The following is a 20,494-nucleotide window of genomic DNA, read 5'->3' on the forward strand; positions in this document are numbered from 1 at the left end:
ATTGTGCTGTATAGGTTGGTCGTAGCTTTTCTTCCAAGGAGCAAGCGTCTTTTAGTTTCATGGCTGCAGTCAACCGTCTCCAGTGATTTTGGAGCCCCAAAAAATAAAATCTGTCACTGTTTCCATTGTTTCCCCATCTATTTGCAATGAAGTTATGGGGCTGGATACCATGATCTTAGTTTTTGGAATGTTGAGTTTTAAGCCAGATTTTTCACTCTCCTCTTTCACTTTCATCAAGAGGCCCTTCATTTCTTCTTTGCTTTCTGCCACAAGGGTGGTGTCATCTGCATATCTGAGGTTATTGATATTTCTCTCCGCAATCTTGATTCCAGCTTCTGCTTCATCCAGCCCAGCATTTCCATGATGTACTCTGCATATAAGTTAAATAAGCAGGGTGACAGTATACAGCCTTGACTACTCCTTTCCCAATTTGAAACCAGTCTGTTGTTCCATGTCCGGTTCTAACTGTTGCTTCTCGACCTGCATACAGATTTCTTAGGAGCCAGGTAAGGTGGTCCGGTATTCCCATCTCTTGAATTTTCCAGTTTGTTGTGATCCACACAGTCAAAGGCTTTGACGTAGTCAATAAAGCAGAAGCAGATGTTTTTCTGGAATTCCCTTGCTTTTTCTGTGATCCAACAGATGTTGGCAATTTGATCTCTGGTTCCTCTGCCTTTTCTAAATCCACCTTGAACATCTGGAGGTTCTTGGTTCATGTACTGTTGAAACCTAGCTTGGAGAATTTTGAGCATTACTCTGCTAGCATGTGAGATGAGTGCAGTTGTGCGGTGGTTTGAACGTTCTTAGGTATTGCCCTTCTTTGAAATTGAAATGAAAACTGGCCTTTTCTAGTCCTGTGGCCACTGCTGAGTTTTCCAAATTTGCTGACATATTGAGTGCAGAACTTAAATCATCTTTTAGAATTTGAGATAGCACAACGGGAATTCCATTACCTCACTAACTTTGTTCATAGTGATGCCTCCTAAGGCCCACTTGACTTCACATTCCAGGATGTCTGGCTTTAGGTGAGTGATCACACTGTCATGGTTATCTGGGTCATGAAGATCTTTTTTGTATAATTCTGTGAATTCTTGCCACCTCTTCTTAATATCTTCTGCTTCTGTTAGGTCCATACCATTTCTATCCTGTATTGTGCCCATCTTTATATGAAATGTGCCCTTGGTATCTCTAATTTTCTTAAAGAGATCTCTAGTCTTTCCCATTCTATTGTTTTCCTCTATTTCTTTGCATTGATCACTGAAGAAGGCTTTCTTATCTCTCCTTGTTATTCTTTGGAACTCTGCATTCAATGGGTGTATCTTTCCTTTTCTCCCTTGCCTTCAGCTTCTCTTCTTTTCTCAGCTATTTATAAGGCCTCCTCAGACAACCATTTTGCCTTTTTGCATTTCTTTCTTGGGGATGGTTTTGATCACTGCCTCCTGTACAATGTCATGAACCTCTCTCTGTCCATAGTTCTTCAGGCCCTCTGTCTATCAGATCTAATCTCTTGAATCTATTTGTCACTTTCACTGTATAATCATAAGGGATTTGATTTAGGTCATACCTGAATGGTCTAGTGGTTTTCCATACTTTCTTCAGTTTAAGTCTGAATTTTGCAATGAGTTCATGATCTGAGCCGCACTGACCCCACACTTTTTATCAGCTAGCCTCCAAAAGAGCCCAATATGGAAAAGAGGGGAAGGTAGTATTAACTTTGGAGAAACTTGGCCAATGCTAAATTGGCTGAGTAATAAAGAATAATAACAGAGATAAGTCATGTTGATTGCAGGTTTCCCATCTATAGGAAGGGTACTTGGCCTTTGTGATATTACCCTCCAAAACCCTTAACCTTAGTTCAGTAAAAGAAGAACAACCTGATTCTATGGTGTGTGTGTCCCTTTAAGGTTGTTTGTATTGTTGCCTGTGCTTAGTCATGCTGGCTCTGCACTCTTGTGTTGTTGAACAGAGAAAGAACTTTGTCCATAGCCTGAAATATACATGTAATAGCCCTTTCCCAAGGCCCTGTCTCCCAGGCGTGAATTTTAAAGGCCTAACACTTTTCCTTTATGTAAAGATAAAATTGCTGAATTTGTTAAAGGTTATGCACAACTGCAAAAACAGAGGATTATCTCCCCCCTCCAAGTCTGGCTGAGCAACTTCACTTTCACTTTTCACTTTCATGCACTGGAGAAGGAAATGGCAACCCACTCCAGTGTTTTTGCCTGGAGAATCCCAGGGACGGGGGAGCCTGGTGGGCTGCCATCTATGGGGTCGTACAGAGTCGGACACAACTGAAGTGACTTAGCAGCAGCAGCAGCAGAGTTCTCTTTGGGCCACAGCTGATATTGCTAGAGGGCACTCCATCACTTGGTCAGTTATAATACCTGCTCTGACCCTGGCCATAAATATAATTTTTTCTTTAGAGCCAAGCAAGCTCAATCAGAACAACCAACTGAATCTCACTCAAAAATCATAACCTTCCTCTGTCATGGGATGGACTTATGTGGTTAACACCAAGCTACGGTCATTAAAGTTTAAAGGCTCCTTTGTGCTGTGATTGTGACATTGTAAAAACATTACCATTGAGGAAACTGGGTAAAGTATAAGGAATTTCTGTATTATTTGTTACTACTGTTCGTGAATCTACAATCATCTCATAAAGTTTTGTCAAAAAGCAGAGTTCTTTCCCTGATTATTAGTTTTGTTGTTTTTTTTTTTTTTGCAACTGATTAGAAAAATTCCTTGAAGTTGTAATATAATTGGAAACTATCTAAAGCATAGCTGTTCAAAGAAAGTTTCTGCTGTGATGGAAAGCGATACATGCACTGTCTGGTACAGCCATCACTAACACATGTGACTCAGCCCTTGAAATGTGGTTAGTGGAACTAACAGACTGAATTTTAATTGTATTATTTTGATTAAAATTACATTTAAGTAGCCACTAGCTTCTGGCTACCATAAAAGAATGTGGACAAAGAACATTACCTACCATTTCAGTAAACAGAGGATATTGAAGCCATCGAGTCATTAGCCACTGCAGCCCACCCCAACGGTGCACCCAGAAAGGAATTCACAGCAGAGAAAAACAGGATACTGGCCCCAGATAGAGTTCAAGTGCACATCAAAGGAATAATTTCAGTAAGCCCAAACACTTATCATACACTGAAAACTGCTAAATTCATTAATTTGTGATGTTTTATTTAATTAGCAGTAATTGATGTTTCAGGACCTGGGTTTTTTGGGCTATTTTTGCAAAAACTCCTGTATATCCTGGCTCCTCCCTTACCTCTCCAGAACAATCCCTTAGAGGTATCTGAAGAGGCTATATCCCAGGCTTAAAACCTCAGTTCAGTTCAGTCGCTCAGTTGTGTCCGACTCTTTGCAACCCCATAAACCGCAGCACACCAGGCCTCCCTGTCCATCACCAACGCCCGGAGTCCACCCAAACCCATGTCCATTGAGTCGGTGATGCCATCCAACCATGTCATTCTCTGTCATCCCCTTCTCCTGCCTTCAATCTTTCCCAGTATCAGGGTCTTTTCAAATGAGTCAGCTCTTCGAATCAGGTGGCCGAAGTATTGGAATTTCAGCTTCAAAATCAGTCCTACCAATGAACACCCAGGACTATCTCCCCTAGGATGGACTGGATGGATCTCCTTGCAGTCCAAGGGACTCTCAAGAGTCTTCTCCAACACCACAGTTCAAAAGCATCAAATCCTTGGCACTCAGCTTTCTTTATAGTCCAACTCTTACATCCATGTAAGCCAGCCAAATAAAATGTAATTCTCAACTTTCGTGCTTAGTCACCTAGTCCGAATCTTTGTGACCCCATAGCCTGCCAGGCTCCTCTGTCCATAGGATTCTCCAGGAAAGAATACTGGAGTGGGTTGTCATGCCCTCGGCCAGGGGATCTTCCCAACCCAGGGATGGAACCCAGATCTTCCACATTGCAGGTGAATTCTTTCCCACCTGAGCCACCAGGCAAGCCCAATATAACAATATTTGACAGATTAAACCTGGGCACAATGAAAATATTATACTTAATAACTCTTAACATGCTTATATTACTTAGATCAACAAGCAAACATTAACACTAAGTATTTAATACTGAATAATTCCCAGTTCATTGTGAACCTGAAATTCATTTTGGTTAATTTCTCTTGCATTTAGAATTATTTGCTTTGTAAGCATTTATTTTTCTGTAGGCCAATTAGATTAGAACTCATTTACAAACCAATCATAACAATATTATCCAAAAATATCTCAACTTTTAGTTTGTGCTTTTTCTTTCAGTGGACAGGACACAGCACAGAAAGGAAAATGATATTATAACCCCCTAATTCCTCTGTTTTAAGCACTAACAGGTAAGGAAGAAAATTAATTTCCCACCACTGAACTAATTTATGAACCTTCTCAGTCTCCATTTCCTCACTTTAAAAATGTAAATAAAAAGATGAATCCTAAGGCGCTACTTGAGTGGGAGAAAGGGCTGCAACGCCCCTTTGCACCTGTACACTTCAGGAACTGCAAACAAGTAACCTGACAACCCTGCAAATAAACAGTGATTTAGTGAACACTCCTCACGAGGTAAAAATCAGCCAAGGCTAAGCCAGTAGCTTTGCTTTCATATTTACGGGAGAAACCAACAATTACTTGATCTCTACATTTTCTTCCAACTTATTCCACAACTCGGGGTTCCCAAGACTTCAGTTACAGTGATATTTTTCAAACACCAGGAGAAATAAAGTTAGTACATATGATTCATTTCTGCAAGCCCAACCGTGAACACGGGAGAACAGGAGGAAATCTGAGGATCACTTCAGCTCAGTTCAGTCGCTCAGTTGTGTCCGACTCTTTGTGACCCCATGGATTCCTGCACACCAGGCCTCCCCGTCCATCACCAACTCACGGAGTTTACTCAAACTCATGCCCATGAGTCGGTGATGCCATCCAACCATGAGGACGGGTATCAGTTTTAAACTGAGCGTTTAACGTTCTCTACGTTAACCTAGAGAACACGACCAATAAGAATGATTCTCTCTGCCTCCAGCCCGCAAGTCGCCAGCAGCAACTTTTCAAGAGGACTGTTCGGAAAACTCCGCAGAAGTCTTCTCTCTACACACGCCGCACCTCTGGGGGTCCCCAGGGAGCCGAGCCCCGAGGGGCGGAGCCTGCGTCTGCGCCTGCGCGCTCAGCCCAGGCGCCCCTGGGTGATTCAAGCCAGTGATCGCTCCGCGCACTGCTGTCTCGCTCAAACGCTGGGACTCGCCGCTCCCTATTGAAGGCAACTCAACGCCCTGCACACCGGCCATGTCGTCCTCCAACTGCGTGGCGCTGGTCACCGGGGCCAACAAGGGCATCGGCTTCGTCATCGTGCGTGACCTGTGCCGGCGGTTCTCGGGCGACGTGGTGCTCACGGCGCGGGACGAGGCGCGGGGTCGGGCGGCCGTGCAGCAGCTGCAGGCTGAGGGCCTGAGCCCCCTTTTCCACCAGCTGGACATCGACGACCGGCAGAGCATCCGCGCCCTGCGTGACTTCCTGCGCAAGGAGTACGGGGGCCTCGATGTGCTGGTCAACAACGCGGGCATTGCCTTCAAGAGTAAGAAGCGGCTGGGTGCTCCAGGAGAGGCTGTCACCCGCTCTGAGCATCTCGGTCCAAGATGGACCAAATCTGTCGGGGAATCGCTGTAGAGGGGCTTCTCCCGCCTGTGGGGTCCAGAATGACTCCCTAGAGAAGGAGAAGGGAAAGGGGAAGAGGTGCGGCTAGAGGAATTGCGAGGAATTGGCTGCTCTCTAGCCGGAGAGAACTTTTAGTTTCTCTGGCTCAGAATCCCGGGCACCTTTTCCAGGTTGATGCACAGCCCCTTTCTGATGCACAGAGGTCCCATGTACCCTTTGTACAGCGCCGTGCCAGTGGTGCGTTCTTGCAGAACTATGGTTCATTATCAACCTGAGAAATTCACACGGGTCCAATACTGATTGTATTGTGCACAAAATTCAACCGATTTTTACCTTCACTAGTTGCACACAAAATTCATGAGCGATACCTTCTTAGGGAATGTTACCGCGCGAGAACTGTTTCTTGACTCCACTTTGCTTTTCTCTTGAAAGCTGCTGACACCACACCATTTCACATTCAAGCAGAGGTGACTATGAAAACAAACTTCTTTGGCACCAGAGATGTGTGCACGGAGCTCCTGCCTCTAATAAAACCGCAAGGTGAGTCTGATTGGAGCCCAGACAGCAGTGCTTCTGGCAAGATCTGGGCCCACCTGGCTCTGGTCTCATCTACAGGCCCCTGCCACTCCTGCTCAGCTTCCCTGCCCTCCACCGTGTCTCCACCCAGCTGGGTGTCCTGCACCCTGAGGTCCCTCCACACACTGCCCAGGTCCTTGGTGCTGTCTGTCCACCTGCTTTTTGCACATCTGGCTCTTTCTTCTCTTTCCCATCTTAGCTCAGAGGTTTCCTCCTCCAAGAGGCCCTTGAGCTGCTCTGTGCCCATCACAGGGGCAGTTCCCTCAGGAGTCCTTCCCAGACCTCTTTCTCCTGTCCCCCTCTTACTCAGGCTAGTGGCGCCTGCACCACCACCAGTTCATTAGTCCCCTTCCCCCCAAAGACTTGTCCTTTCCCCAAAACCTCTTGGTAACTAATCCTGTCATCCACGCACCAGGAAACTGGAGGGCACCCTGCCCATACGTGGGAAGTAAGCCTGCCCGCTTATTGTCATTACCAGGTCCTAAATTCGTCCAGCTGAGTTTCTCCCCAGCCGTCTGCCCCATCCTAGCTCTACAAACAGGCCCTCAGCTGTTGTTTCTAAACACTTGTAAACCCTCCTAAGGGACCCCTTGCCCTTCTTGAATCCTTTTCTTTCTTGACAGGTTCACTGCCCCTCCCATAAATCCTGCAAGTGTGAATGAAGTCCAAGCCCTTAGTGTGGCTAATAGAGATCTCTAATCTGATAACTGCCCTTCAGTGTGCTCGGTGTTCTGGACAAAACAAACTCATTCCTCTAGCTTAAACTACTGTAATGTTTACCCTGAAGCAAGGGGCTGCGAGAGGAACCACCCCCCATTAAACACACAAAGTAAGACAAGCAGATACTTTAAGAAGGATTCCGAGTGTGCCTAGAGATTGAGGACACGTGTTTACAGTTGACACTCAGCTTCTCACCTGTTTCCCTGTCCACTCCTGGAAGGTGCTACTCCTTCAAACTTGGTTCACTAGGACCTCAGAAGTCAGCTCCTAAGTGTCCCCTGATTCTCTGAAGTGATGTCTTTGCTTTTTAACAGCCTGTCTGCATTTGTCATAGCTTTGTTCCCAAGCAGCTCTCACCTGATTTCATGGCTGGCTTCACCATCCGCAGTGGTCTTAGAGCCCAGGAAGAGGAGCTCTGTCACTGCTTCCACCTTTTGCCCTATTGGCCATGAGCTAATGGGACCAGATGCCATGATCGTGGTTTTTTAAATACTGAGTGTTAAGCCAGCTCTTTCACTCTCCTCCTTCACCCTCATCAAGAGGCTCTTTAGTTCCACTTCACTTTCTACCATTAGAGACCATCTGCATATCTGCGGTTGTTAATATTTCTCCCACAATCTTGATTTCCAGCTTGTTAACTCACCCAACCCGGCATTTCACATGATGTGCTCTGCGTAAAAGTTAAGCACGGTGACAATAGGGAGCCTTGTACTCCTTTCTCAACCAGTCAGTTGTGCCATACAGGGTTCTAACTGTTGCTTCTTGACCTGTATACAGGGTTCTCAGGAGACAGGTAAGAAGGTCTGGTATTCCTGTCTCTTTAACAGCTTTCCACAGTTTGTTATGACCCACACAGTCACAGGCTTTAGTGTAGCCAGTGAAGCAGAGGTGGATATTTTTCTGGAATTCCCTTGCTTTCTCTGTGATTCAGTGAATGTTGGCAATTTGATCTCTGATTTGTCTTCCTTTTCTAAACTCAGCTTGAACATCTGAAAATTCTCAATTCACACAATGCTAAAGTGTCACTTGGAGGATTTTGAGCTAATGGGAGATGAGTATAATTGTCCAGTGGTTTGAACATTCTTTAGTATTCCCCAACTTGGGGCTGTGATGAGGATTGACCTTTTCCAGTCCTGTGGTCACTGCTGGGTTTTCTAAATGTGCTGACATGTTGAGTTCAGCACTTTAATAGCATCATATTTAGGATTTGAAATAGTTTTGCCAGAATCTCATCTCTCCACTAGCTTTATTGATCGCAGTGCTTGCTAGGGCCCACTTGACTTCAGACTCCAGAATGTCTGGCTCTGAATGAGAGACTACACCATCGTGCTTATCCAGGTCATTAAATCTTTTTCATATAGTTCTGTATATTCTTTCCAACTCTTCTTGATTTCTTCAGCTTCTCTTAGTCTTTACCACTTCTGTCCTTTATTGTACCCATCTTTGGATGAAATCTTCCTTTGATATTTCTGATTTTCTTGAGGAGATCTCTAGTCTTACCCTTTCTGTTGTTTCCCTCTGTTTCTTTGCATTGTTCATTGAAGAAGGCCTTCTTGTCTCCCCTTGTTATTCTCTGGAATCGGCATTCACATGGGTGAACCTTTCCCTTTCTCCCTTGCTTTTCGCTTCTCTTCTTTCCTCAGTTATTTGTAAAGCCTCCTCAGACAACCACTTCGCCTTCTTGCGTTTCTTTTTCTTTAGGATGGTTTGCTCACTGCCTCCAGTGTAGTATTAGGGACTTCTCTCCATAGATCTTCAGGCACTCTGTTTACTAGATCTAATTGCTTGAATCTATTCATTAGGTGCACTGTATAGTCATGGGGAACTGGATTTAAGTCGTGGCTGACCTGCCTAATGGTTATCCCCACTTTCTTTAGTGAAAGCCTGAATTTTGCTATGAAGAGCTGATGGTCTGAGCCCCAGTCAGCTCCAGGTCTTGTTTTTGCTAACTGTTACAAAGAATGTAATCACTCTGATTTCGGTATTGACCAATCATTTGGTGATGTCCATGTATAGAGTTGTCTCTTGTGCTGATAAAAAAGGATATTTGCTATGACCAGTGATAGTCCTAGGGCATTCTCAGGATGCCCAGCCCAAGGTTAGAGCCTTGGTCCCACGAGTTAGGACTGGGTTGGAAAAGGAAGTCCTAACCTCCTAGGTACACTTACCAGGAAATGAACCTCTGCAGCAGGTAGCTGAGAAACAGGATGAGAAATGCTGATGTCATCTCCATCGTGGGAAGATCCCACAGCCCCTTGGCAGGGAGGGAGCCCTGCGTCTGAGATGCAGCATTGCAGAGTGAAGTTTCCATTGTTATGGTCAGAAAGGAGGAAAGGAAGAAGCAGTCATGGTTGAACTAGATGCTCTCTGTTCTCACCTGCGTTATTGGAGATAGTCTGGGGGAAAAGGTTCATTTGCTGTATGCCCTAGGGACCATTTCCAGAGACTTTAAATGGTTGAGTTTTGAAAATAATTTTCACAAGTCATTCTGGGTGGTAGATTCACAGACTTCTTCCTTCGTGACTTATTTATTGAGTTTGAATGAAATATTTCATTCCTGTAATTTCTAAGATAATTCAGTTCAGTTCAGTCGCTCAGTCGTGTCCGATTCTTTGCAACCCCATGAATTGCAGCACGCCAGGCCTCCCTGTCCATCCCCAACTCCCAGAGTTCACTCAAACTTATGTCCATCAAGTCGGTGATGCAATCCAGCCATCTCATCCCCTGTCGTCCCCTTCTCCTCCTGCCCCCCATCCCTCCCAGCATCTTTTGATCTTTGAATCTTTTCCAGTGAGTCAACTCTTCACATGAGGTAGCCAAAGTACTGGAGTTTCAGCTTTAGCATCAGTCCCTCCAATGAACACCCAGGACTGATCTCCTTTAGGATGGACTGGTTGGATCTCCTTACAGTCCAAGGGACTCTCAGGAGTCTTCTCCAATACCACAGTTCAAAAGCATCAATTCTTTGGTGCTCAACTTTCTTCACAGTCCAACTCTCACATCCATACATGACCACTGGGAAAACCATAGCCTTGACTAGACAGACCTTTGTTGGCAAAGTAATGTCTCTGCTCTTTAATATGCTATCTAGGTTGGTCATAACTTTCCTTCCAAGGAGTAAGCGCCTTTTAATTTCATGGCTGCAGTCACCATCTGCAGTGATTTTGGAGCCCAGAAAAACAAAGTCTGACACTGTTTCCACTGTTTCCCCATCTATTTCCCATGAAGTGATGGGACCAGATGCCATGATCTTAGTTTTCTGAATGTTGAGCTTTAAGCCAACTTTTTCACTCTCCTCTTTAACTTTCATCAAGAGGCTCTTTAGTTCCTCTTCACTTTCTGCCATAAGGGTGGTGTCATCTACATATCTGAGGTTATTGATATTTCTCCCGGCAATCTTGATTCCAGCTTGTGCTTCTTCCAACCCAGCATTTCTCATGATGTACTCTGCATATAAATTAAATAAGCAAAAATAAATTAATTAATTAATTAAATAAGCAGAGTGACAATATAGAGCCTTAACATACTCCTTTCCCTATTTGGAACCAGTCTGTTGTTCCATGTCCAGTTCTAACTGTTGCTTCCTGACCGGCATAGAGATTTCTCAAGAGGCAGGTCAGGTGGTCTGGTATTCCCATCTCTTGAAGAATTTTCCACAGTTGATTGTGATCCACACAGTCAAAGGCTTTCGCATAGTCAATAAAGCAGAAATAGATTTTCTCTGGAACTCTCTTGCTTTTTCGATGATCCAGCGGATGTTGGCAATTTGATCTCTGGTTCCTCTGCCTTTTCTAAAAGCAGCTTGAACTTCTGGACGTTCATGGTTCACATATTGCTGAAGCCTGGCTTGGAGAATTTTGAGCATTACTTTGCTAACGTGTGAGATGAGTGCAATTGGGCGGTAGTTTCAACATTCTTTGGCATTGCCTTTCTTTGGGATTGGAATGAAAACTGACCTTTTCCAGTCCTGTGGCCACTGCTGAGTTTTCCAAATTTGCTGGCATATTGAGTGCAGCACTTTCACAGCATCATCTTTCAGGATTTGAAATCGCTCAACTGGAATTCCATCACCTCCACTAGCTTTGTTCGTAGTGATGCTTTCTAAGGCCCACTTGACTTCACATTCCAGGATGTCTGGCTCTAGGTGAGTGATCACACGATCGTGATTATCTTGGTCGTGAAAATCTTTTTTGTACAATTCTTCTGTGTATTCTTTCCACCTCTTCTTAATATCTTTTGCTTCTGTTAGGTCCATACCATTTCTGTCCTCTATTGAGACCATATTTGCATGAAATCTTCCCTTTAGATGTAGCTTACTTTTGAAAAACATTAGAAATAACACGTTGTCACTTATAATAATAAAACACATAAAACCCTTTGAGCAACCCCCTCCCAAAATACATTCCCTTCCTTCCCTAATGTCCTCTTTCAAAAGGTCAGGCCTGTCCCAATTGGGTATCATCCTTCTCGTGCTTGCCCTTCTATGGACTGATTTGTGTTGTATTTTAGGCAGAGTGGTGAATGTATCCAGCTTTGTCAGTGTCAACTCTCTAAAGAAATGCAGCCGTGAACTGCAGCAGAAGTTTCGAAGTGAGACCATCACAGAGGAGGAGCTGGTGGGGCTCATGAACAAGTTTGTGGAAGACACAAAGAACGGGGTGCACAGGAAGGAGGGCTGGCCCGATACCGCATATGGAGTGACGAAAATTGGAGTCACAGTCCTGTCCAGAATCCACGCCAGGAAACTGAGTGAGCAGAGAGGAGGGGACAAGATCCTCCTGAACGCCTGCTGCCCAGGGTGGGTGAGAACCGACATGGGGGGACCCAAAGCCTCCAAAAGCCCAGAAGAAGGAGCAGAGACCCCCGTGTACTTGGCCCTTCTGCCCCCGGATGCTGAAGGGCCTCATGGACAGTTTGTCCATGAGAAAGAAGTTGTGCAATGGTGAGCTCACTCACAGCTCCACCCATGGGTCCGTTTATATTGCTGTCCCAGATTGACCAAACAGACACTGACAAAATTATCGCTGTGCAGAAAAAAAGAAAAAGGAATCAAAATATCCAGATCAAGTTCTCACTGGGAGAGGGCTGCTAATCTTGTAAAGAGTTTTCTGACTTCTTCTGTGATCCCAGGGGAGGAAAAGTGGGATGGGTGACAAATAATAAAAATAAATAATTCCTTATAAATGTCCCTTTGTGCAAACTCTTAAATGGTGAATCTGCTCCATTATCCGTAATAGTTGAAGCTAGTTTGGTGGACATGTGGGTGTCAAGTATTAGTTCCACTTTTCTATTCAAAATTTTTCAGGACAAACATCTGGAACCAGAGAGTCCTGGCTCGGCCATCTTCCTGGATGACCTTGAGCCAAAATCCAACAGGATACTACTCCCTAACACAGGGAAACCTGCTCAGTGTTACATGACAGCCTGGGAAGGAGGGGAGATTGTAGAGAACCAATACGTGTATATGTGTGGCTGAGGCCCTGTGCTGCCCAGCTGAAACTGTGGTGACAGTTCAGAATGTTGTCAATCAACTATGAAAGTGTTAGTCGCCCAGTCCTGTCTAGGTCTTTGCGGTTCCATGCACAGCTCTCTGCAATTCCATGCACTGTGGCCCACTGGGCTCCTCTGTCCATGGGATTTCCCAGGCAAGAATACTGGAGTCAGCTGCCATTTATTTCTCCAGGGGCTCCTCCTAACCCAGAGATCAAACCTGGGTCTCCCCCCATTGCAGGCAGATTCTTTACTGTCCCAGCCACCAGGAAAGCCCTGTCCTCCAATATAAAATAAAAAGTTTAAAGAAAAAGAGGGCTGTGTCCTCTTTTTTGGCTCAGGTTACAGCATGAGGAAAAAGATGGAGCCAGGTGTGGTGTTGGAACATTTGATCCCTCCTTAAGCAGGAGAAGAAAGCAGGGCCTCCTCCTTCTCAAGTAGTCACTGCACTGGATCCCAGGACACAGTTCTTTGCCTTCTGGACTGTGGCGGGTCTCCACGTCCCATGCTGCGCCACCCCGTCGGTCTCCAGCCTTGTCAGCTCTACTCCAAAGGGCCCTGCCCACTGGCCATGTCCTCCTCCACCCGCGTGGCGCTGGTCAACGGGGCCAACAAGTGCCTCGGTTTTGCCATCGTGCGCGACCTGTGTCGGCAGTTCCCGGGGAAATTGGTGCTCATGGCGCGGGGCGAGGCGTTCGGTCGGGCAGCCACACAGCAGCTGCAGACCAAGGGCCCGAGCCCCCTTTTCCACCAGCTGGACATTACTGCCCTGCAGAGCATCCGGGCACTGCGCGACTTTCTGCGCAAGGAGTACAGGGGCCTCGTCGCGCTGGTCAACAACGCAGCCATCGCCTTCCAGAATAAGTGCGTGGGAGCTGGCGGGTTACAGCCACTGTGGCGGGAGCCTGACGGGGCGGGGCGGGGGCTATTGCCTGAACCTCTGCTGTGGGATCTAGAACCCTCTCCCTAGGGATGGAGCACAGGCCGGAGGTCACAGGGAGAGCAGGTCCTCCGCCATTACAAGCTTTTCCAGCAAGAAGGCCTTCCAATAGCTTTGACCAGGGTCAAGGACAGCACCCAGATTTTCGCAGTATTGATTTCACTGAACTTTGGATGAGTTGGGTGAATTTTTAACTTCTGAAACCAATTTAAAATTGCAGAGTGGTACACAGGAGGTCGTATGGGCTTCTTTCACTCAGCCTCCCCTGATGATGCCATGTTATGTAAGTATAAAGCAGTATCAAACCAGAAAACACCCATTGGTGCAATACCGTTCACTAACACCAAACATTACTAGACGAAAACAGAGTTCACGGAAAAAATAGTGTATCAAGTAAGCATTTTTACCATATGGCTTGTGTTTATTAGCCCTATTCTTTTTCTATCCTAAAAGTTGGTGATCCCACACCGATTGCAATTCAGGCAGAAGTGACCATGAAAACAAACGTCCTTGGTACCCGAGCTCTGTGCACAGAGCTCTTGCCTCTGATAAAAAGCCGAGGTGAGTCCGATTGAGCCCAAACTGCAGGGTTTCTGGCAAGATCTGAGCCCACCTGCATCTGGTCTCATCCTTCTCAGCTGCACTGACTTCCACCTGTGTGGTCACTCGGCAGGATGCCCTGTGGCCTCTGGTCCCTCTACACCCGGCCCGAGTCGTTGGTGCTCTCTGTCCATCTGCACTTTGCACATTTGGCTCTTTCTTCTCTTTCCCATCTTAGTTCAAAGGTCTCCTCCAAGAGGCCCTCCACGTGCTCCATGCCCATCACAGGGGGTGTCCTCTCAGGAGTCTTTCCCAGACCTTCTCTCTCCCGTGCCCCTCTCAGAGGGACCTGGTTTGGGTTTGTGGTGCTCATCCTACCACATTCATTAGACCCCTGAAGACTTTTCTGCTTCCTGCCAGCAGAGTGTTTCTTCCTATGGCACTGACATGGTGTATTACCAATACAGGTTTCTAGATGCTAAACCAAGTATACATACTTTGGTCTTTAAGGTTCAGGAAGTTCCCAGACCATCCTCAAGTTCAATAATTCACTGTAAGGACCAAGAACTCGACAAAAAGCTATGATATTCAAAAGGACATGGTATTAGAAAAGCGAACAGTAGCTCAGTTCAGCAGTGGTTAAAGGTCTCATGGACCAGGGTCTAAGAAGCCCAGTATGGAACTGGGACTTGACGTCTCCCTGCAGATCCTGGATCTCCCCCAAACAGCCTGTGTCAGACACAAGGGGCATTACCAAGCAGCGGGCTCGACCCAGCCTTGATGTCCAGGGTTCTTGGTGAGGGGTGGTCACGCAGGAATGGCCCACTGCCCTCGTGGCGGGCCCTGCTCTCCAGCCCATCCAGGGGTCCAGCTGATACCAGCTAGGCCGAGGCCCCCACCATACTCACACGCGAACACGGATTAGGTAACCTGACCCTCGAACAAGTAATTGAGGACAGTCTTCTCAGGCAAGGACGTTCAGGCTTCACTATTACATCCCAGATGTCCTGGAATAGGGCTGAAGCTTCCTCTGGCCAAGCTTAGCCCTTTACTTATAGAGAACACCCTCTGGACCTTCACTAAGACTCCCTTACATCCAAAGGATCATCGAGCATCTAAGTTTAGCCTAGATTTTATTTAACAGATACAGAAAGAGTACAGAAATAACATCTCTCATCGGGGGCAGCCAGACTGGGGTTTGAGTAGTTGAGAGCAACAGATATTCCAGTTTCTAAAGCCACTACTTCCATTTTCATGTGTTTCCACTGATACTAATTTGTTTTCAGCTTTTATCGGAAGATGGTCGCTTTGCAGTATTGTGCTGGTTTCTGCCATACATCAACATGAATCAGCCACAGGGATACCTACGTCCCCTCCCTCCTGAACCTCTGCCACCTCCCACCCCATCCACCCCTCTAGGTTGTCGCAGAGCACTGGGTTGATCTCCCTGAGTCACACAGCAGATTCCCCCTGGCTCCGTACCTTGCATGTGGCAACGTGTGTGTTTCCGTGGTCCTCTCTCAGTGCCTCCCACCCTCTCCTTCCCCCACTGTGTGCACAAGTGAGTTCTCTGCGTCTGCGTCTCCACTGCTACCCTGCAAATAGGCTCATCAGTACCATCTTTCTACTTTCCATACACCTGCCTTAATACACAGTATTCATCTTTCCCTTTCTGACTTACTTCAGTCTGTACAGTAGGCTCTAGGTTCATCCACCTTATTGATACTAACTTGATTCTCACCTTGATCAACTGCTACTTGTACCTTCAGTTCAGTTCAGTCGCTCAGTCGTGTCTGACTCTTTGAGACCCCATGGACCACAGCTCTCCAGGCCTCCCTGTCCATCACCACCTCCCGGAGTTTACCCAAACCCATGTCCATTGAGTCAGAGATGCCAGACAACCATCTCACCCTCTGTCGTCCCCTTCACCTCCTGCCCTCAATCTTTCCCAGCATCAGGGTCTTTCCAGATGAATCAGCTCTTCGCATCAGGTGGCCAAAGTATTGGAATTTCAGCTTCAGCATCAGTCCTTCCAGTGAACACTCAGGACTGATCTCCTTTAGGATGGACTGGATGGATCTCCTTGCCGTACAAGGGACTCTCTAGAGTCTTCTCCAACACCACAGTTCAAAAGCATCAATTCTTCAGCGCTCAGCTTTTTATTTAGCATAAAACTGTTTGTGCAGTCTATTTAGTATTGTTAAGAGAGAAAAAGAGGCAAAAAAAAAAATTATTTCAGTTTGAGACAAAGAACTCTTTGAATGGGAAATCACCAAACCAGAATTACTGAGCATGGCCCGGCTGACAGGCACTCAGGAACAGACCATTGTGGAGAAAAGGCTGAAGCAAAGTAAGGAAACTGTGGACTGTCTTCAGCTTCTGGCCCAGGTGGCTCTTTGTGACTATCAGTCCTTAGGTTCCCATTTTGTCACCTTGAGGCATTTTCAGGCTTCCGTTTTGTTTTGCTTACAGAGGCCACCAAGGAATTAGAGCCAGCTCAGCCCAATGACCTCCGTGTTTCACTCATTTACATCATGGAAACTGGCTCATGGTTGGCTGTGCCGAGTTCTTCACCAACTAGTTATTTGCCATTAGTATTACACCCTGCAGAGACTTTACCTCCGTCTCCCATCACACTTGGTCATCCCTATCGGTATCTTCCTGTGGCTGCTTTACATGTGAGAGTGGACTATTACCAGCAAGGCCAGTGATAACCCCCATCACAGGACGGTAGGTAGAACATGTGACCTGAAGACTAAGACTCAAGAGATGCTGGCACCTGGCTAGAGAAACACTCAGTGATTAACGATTGGTTCAATCCATCCCATGTCTGTGGGATAAAAATATCCCAGGGCTTCTGCTTGACTTTCAGTTCAGTCCACTTGCTCACTTGTGTCCAACTCTTTGTGACCCCATGGATTTCAGCATGCCAGACCTCCCTGTCCATCACCACCTCCCGGAGTTTACTCAAACTCATGTCCATTGAGTCAGTGAAGCCATCCAGTCCTCTCATCTCATCCTCTGTTATCCCCTTCTCCTCCTGCCTTCAGTCTTTCCCAGCATCAGGGTCTTTTCCAATGAGTCAGTTCTCTGCATCAGGTGGCCAAAGTATTGGAGTTTCAGCTTCAGCATCAGTCCTTCCAATGAATATTCAGGACTGATTTCCTTTGGATGGACTGGCTGGATCTCCTTGCAGTCCAAGGGACTCTCAAGCGTCTTCTCAAACACCACAGTTTAAAAGCATCAATTCTTTGGCATTCAGCTTTCTTTATATTCCAACTCTTACATCCATGCTTGACTTTGGCAGGTCCTAAAGCAGGAGTGACCTTGACTGCAGGTTGCTTCACTCTATCAGGCATCTGGGATAAGTGAGCTAAAAGAGGCTATCACCTCCTGCTCTCAGAGTCATATTGATTTCTCTTATTGCATTACCCATTTAAACATCCTCAGTTCCATTCCCCCTCCTCCCCACATGTCATCGCCTTTTACCCGTACTTTCTCATCCTTCAGAGGGATGGTAAGTTCCGTCACTGCTCATGCTGACTGCCCTCACAATACTCGCCTAACAAGTGCCTCCCCTTAGTCCACCCCCATCACACAAGTCGGGTTACACAGGCCCAGACTGGTGGACTGTTTAAGCTGCTGACTAGACAATACAGCTGCAGTTGCTCTTCCTCCAAATTGGCCAGATAGGTGAAGACACAGTCCATTTCATCGGGCCCTTCAGAATTCTGACCAAAAAAAAGTTTATAGTTAACTTTCTTGCTTACCAGTTATCCCCTGACTTCCAGATCATAAATTGCAAATGGGTCCCAGAACTATAGTATAGCCAGAAAAACGAAGGTTGAAATGAAGTAGGGAAAAGAGTGTAGAGTCACCCTGGCATCCTCCACACCCCTTCTTCCCCAGAGGAGAGAGGAATCTATCTGGGGGCTTCTTCCAAGGCTCCCATCATGCTGATTGTGGGCATAAGCTCACAAATGTCTGTAAGCCAACGTTTGACACAACCAGTTTCATTTCCTGTCCCAGTTCTGTATCAAACCTCTACTCTGAGCATGAAAGTGTGTTCCCTGGCCTGAGGAATATACCTCCTCAGTCCAAATCATGCAGTGTCTTCTGCTCCAGTACCATAATACAACTTGGGCACAAGGATCTACTGCTGGGTACACGGAGCCGTGCCCACAGACAGCATCGCACCTCATCAGGACATTTTCTACCTTCCCAGGGCTACTACCTGCAACTCACCTGCTCTGTGTCAATCCTTTGGCTCAAAGAATATGACTCATACCATGCAAAGACGTCTTCTCTCATGCTGTCAGACACAGCAGGAATGGGAGAGGCGTGGATGAACAAGGATCCCATCTCTGCATTCCTGCAGCACCCCCATTTGCACTCATTTCATGGGGCCAGGCCTCAGTTCGATTCCTGGGTTGGGAAGAGCCACTGGAGAAGGGATAGGCTACCCACTCCAGTATTCTTGGGCTTCCCTTGTGACTCAGCTGGTAAAGATCTGCCTGCAGTGCAGGAGACCTTGGTTGGATCCCTAGGCTGGAAAGATCCTCTGAAGAAGGGGAAGGCTACCCACTCCAGTATTCTGGCCTGGAGAATTCCATGAACTGTATAGTCCATGGGGTTGCAAAGAGTCAGACACGACTGAGCGACTTTCACTTTCATGGGGCCAGGTAGCACTTCAAATAAGCACACCTGAAAACACTCAGTGGTTCCAATTGCCTTCCAATTTTGGAAGTGGTTCTTCTGATGAGCCTTAAGTAGTTGTACTTTAATTCCTCCTAACTTCCCATTTGACTCTCAGAGTATCATGCTCATGTGACCGTCCCTTAAATAGTCTAGTTTCTGCTGCCTGCCTCTGTCATCATACAGCCAGGACTTGATTCACCACTCCCGAGCTGATATAAACCCAAACCCAAAGAAACAAGCATCAGTTCAGCCCTGTGAACTGAGTTAATTTCACCATCCTTCAACCTGATGCTCTCTGGTCAACTTGGAACTGCCATCCACAAACCCATCAGCCCTTTGCTGGTCAACAGAGGCCTGGCATAGAGCCCTGCCCAAGTGACCTAAGGTCCTCAGCTGGTTCCAGAGGAGGCCTTTGAGAAAAAGATGCTGTCTGCTTCTGAGTGCAGCAAGGAGTCCTCCAACCTATGGAGCTCTTTCCTCGATATACCATTTTCATTTTCTTATGGAAATCTGGGCACTACCCTCCCCATTATACCATGTCTTTCTCTTTAGTTACCCTAGGATCATGGTAGGGCAGGTTACAAGACTGTCTAATGCCCTTCACTCATAGTGAAGTGAAGTGAAAGTCACCCAGCTGTGTCCAACTCTTTGCAACCCCATGGACTATACAGTCCATGAAATTCTCCAGACCAGAATACTGGAGTGGGTGGCCATTCCCTTCTCCAGGGGATCTTCCCAACCCAGGGATCGAACCCAGGTCTCCCGCATTGCAGGTGGATGCTTCACTCACAGATGCAGTCTAAATTCATCTTGTAGGAAACTGGTACGTGGCTCTCCAGTGGTAATCGAGTCCAACATCTCAGCAAATTGGGTATTCATTATTCTCATACATACCTTCCCAAGTAATGGTTTGTGTTGCATTTTAGGCAGAGTGGTGAATGTCTCTAGTGCATGGGGCTTCAAAGCTCTTGAAAGCTGCAGCCTGAACTGCAGCAGAAATTGAGAAGTGAGACCATCATGGAGGAGGAGCTGGTGGGGCTCATGAACAAGTTTGTGGAAGACACAAAGAACGGGGTGCACAGGAAGGAGGGCTGGCCAGATAATAATATACATGAAGTGGCGAAAATCGGCATCATGGCCCTGTCCAGAATCCAAGCCAGGAAACTGAGTGAGCAGAGAGGAGGAGACAAGATCCTCCTGAATGCCTGCTGCCCAGGGTGGGTGAGAACCAACATGGGGGGATCCAAAGCCCCCAAAGCTTAGAAGAAGGAATAGAGATCCCCGTGTACTTGGCCCTTCTGCCCTCAGATGCCGAGGGGCCTCATGGACAGTTTGTCCATGAGAAAAAAGTTGCAAAATGGCAATTCTTGCCTGAGTTCTACCCATAGGCCCCACTTGGTTACCTGTCCTGATTAGACTAAGAAAACACAGTGTTCAAAACATCTCCCCATGAAAAAAATGAAACATGCCTACCTCTATGTAAATTTCAAAGCCACTTTGAAATGGCTACTATTCTGTGAGATCTTTTGTGATTTCTTTTGTGATCCCAGGGAATAAAAGAAGAATGGATGACAAATAATGAATAAACATCAATAGATGAATACATGGTTCTTTATAAATGTCTGTTTGTTCCAATTGATTATATGCAGAACCAGCTCAGAAGTCTAATAGACCAAAATGTAGGTCAAGGAAAGTGAGAGTACTACTTGGGGAAAGAATTATCATCAATAGGGCCAGATGGGAAATACTTTTAGTTTTCAGGTTCAAGTGGTCTCTGTGAGAACTGTTCACCTGCTCTCTTTTACCAAGAAAGTAGCCAGAGACAATATATAAGCCAACAAGCATGGCCAT

At 46.4% G+C, this 20,494-nt stretch overlaps 1 protein-coding gene and 1 pseudogene across 1 annotated transcript; both read left to right on the forward strand.

Annotated features, from left to right (window-relative positions):
• Positions 1-4,256: 4,256 nt before the first annotated feature.
• On the forward strand, positions 4,257-12,163 carry LOC113896441 (carbonyl reductase [NADPH] 1). The gene is made up of 3 exons (XM_027548626.1): positions 4,257-5,599; positions 6,112-6,219; positions 11,485-12,163. Exons 1-3 carry the CDS (start codon positions 5,311-5,313, stop codon positions 11,919-11,921), a joined length of 834 nt encoding a protein of 277 aa, XP_027404427.1. The 5' UTR covers positions 4,257-5,310; the 3' UTR covers positions 11,922-12,163.
• An 873-nt stretch (positions 12,164-13,036) lies between these two features.
• On the forward strand, positions 13,037-20,096 carry LOC113896452 (annotated as a pseudogene).
• Positions 20,097-20,494: the final 398 nt, after the last annotated feature.

This window comes from Bos indicus x Bos taurus, chromosome 1, assembly GCF_003369695.1.
Source record: "Bos indicus x Bos taurus breed Angus x Brahman F1 hybrid chromosome 1, Bos_hybrid_MaternalHap_v2.0, whole genome shotgun sequence".
NCBI lineage: Eukaryota > Metazoa > Chordata > Mammalia > Artiodactyla > Bovidae > Bos > Bos indicus x Bos taurus.

Excerpts from the sequence above, each read along its gene's own strand:
- LOC113896441 (XM_027548626.1), top strand. The coding sequence starts at position 5,311 with ATGTCGTCCTCCAACTGCGTGGCGCTGGTCACCGGGGCCAACAAGGGC. Across the intron at positions 5,600-6,111 it reads CGCGGGCATTGCCTTCAAGA|CTGCTGACACCACACCATTT; the intron begins GTAAGAAGCGGC and ends TTCTCTTGAAAG. Across the intron at positions 6,220-11,484 it reads GCCTCTAATAAAACCGCAAG|GCAGAGTGGTGAATGTATCC; the intron begins GTGAGTCTGATT and ends GTTGTATTTTAG.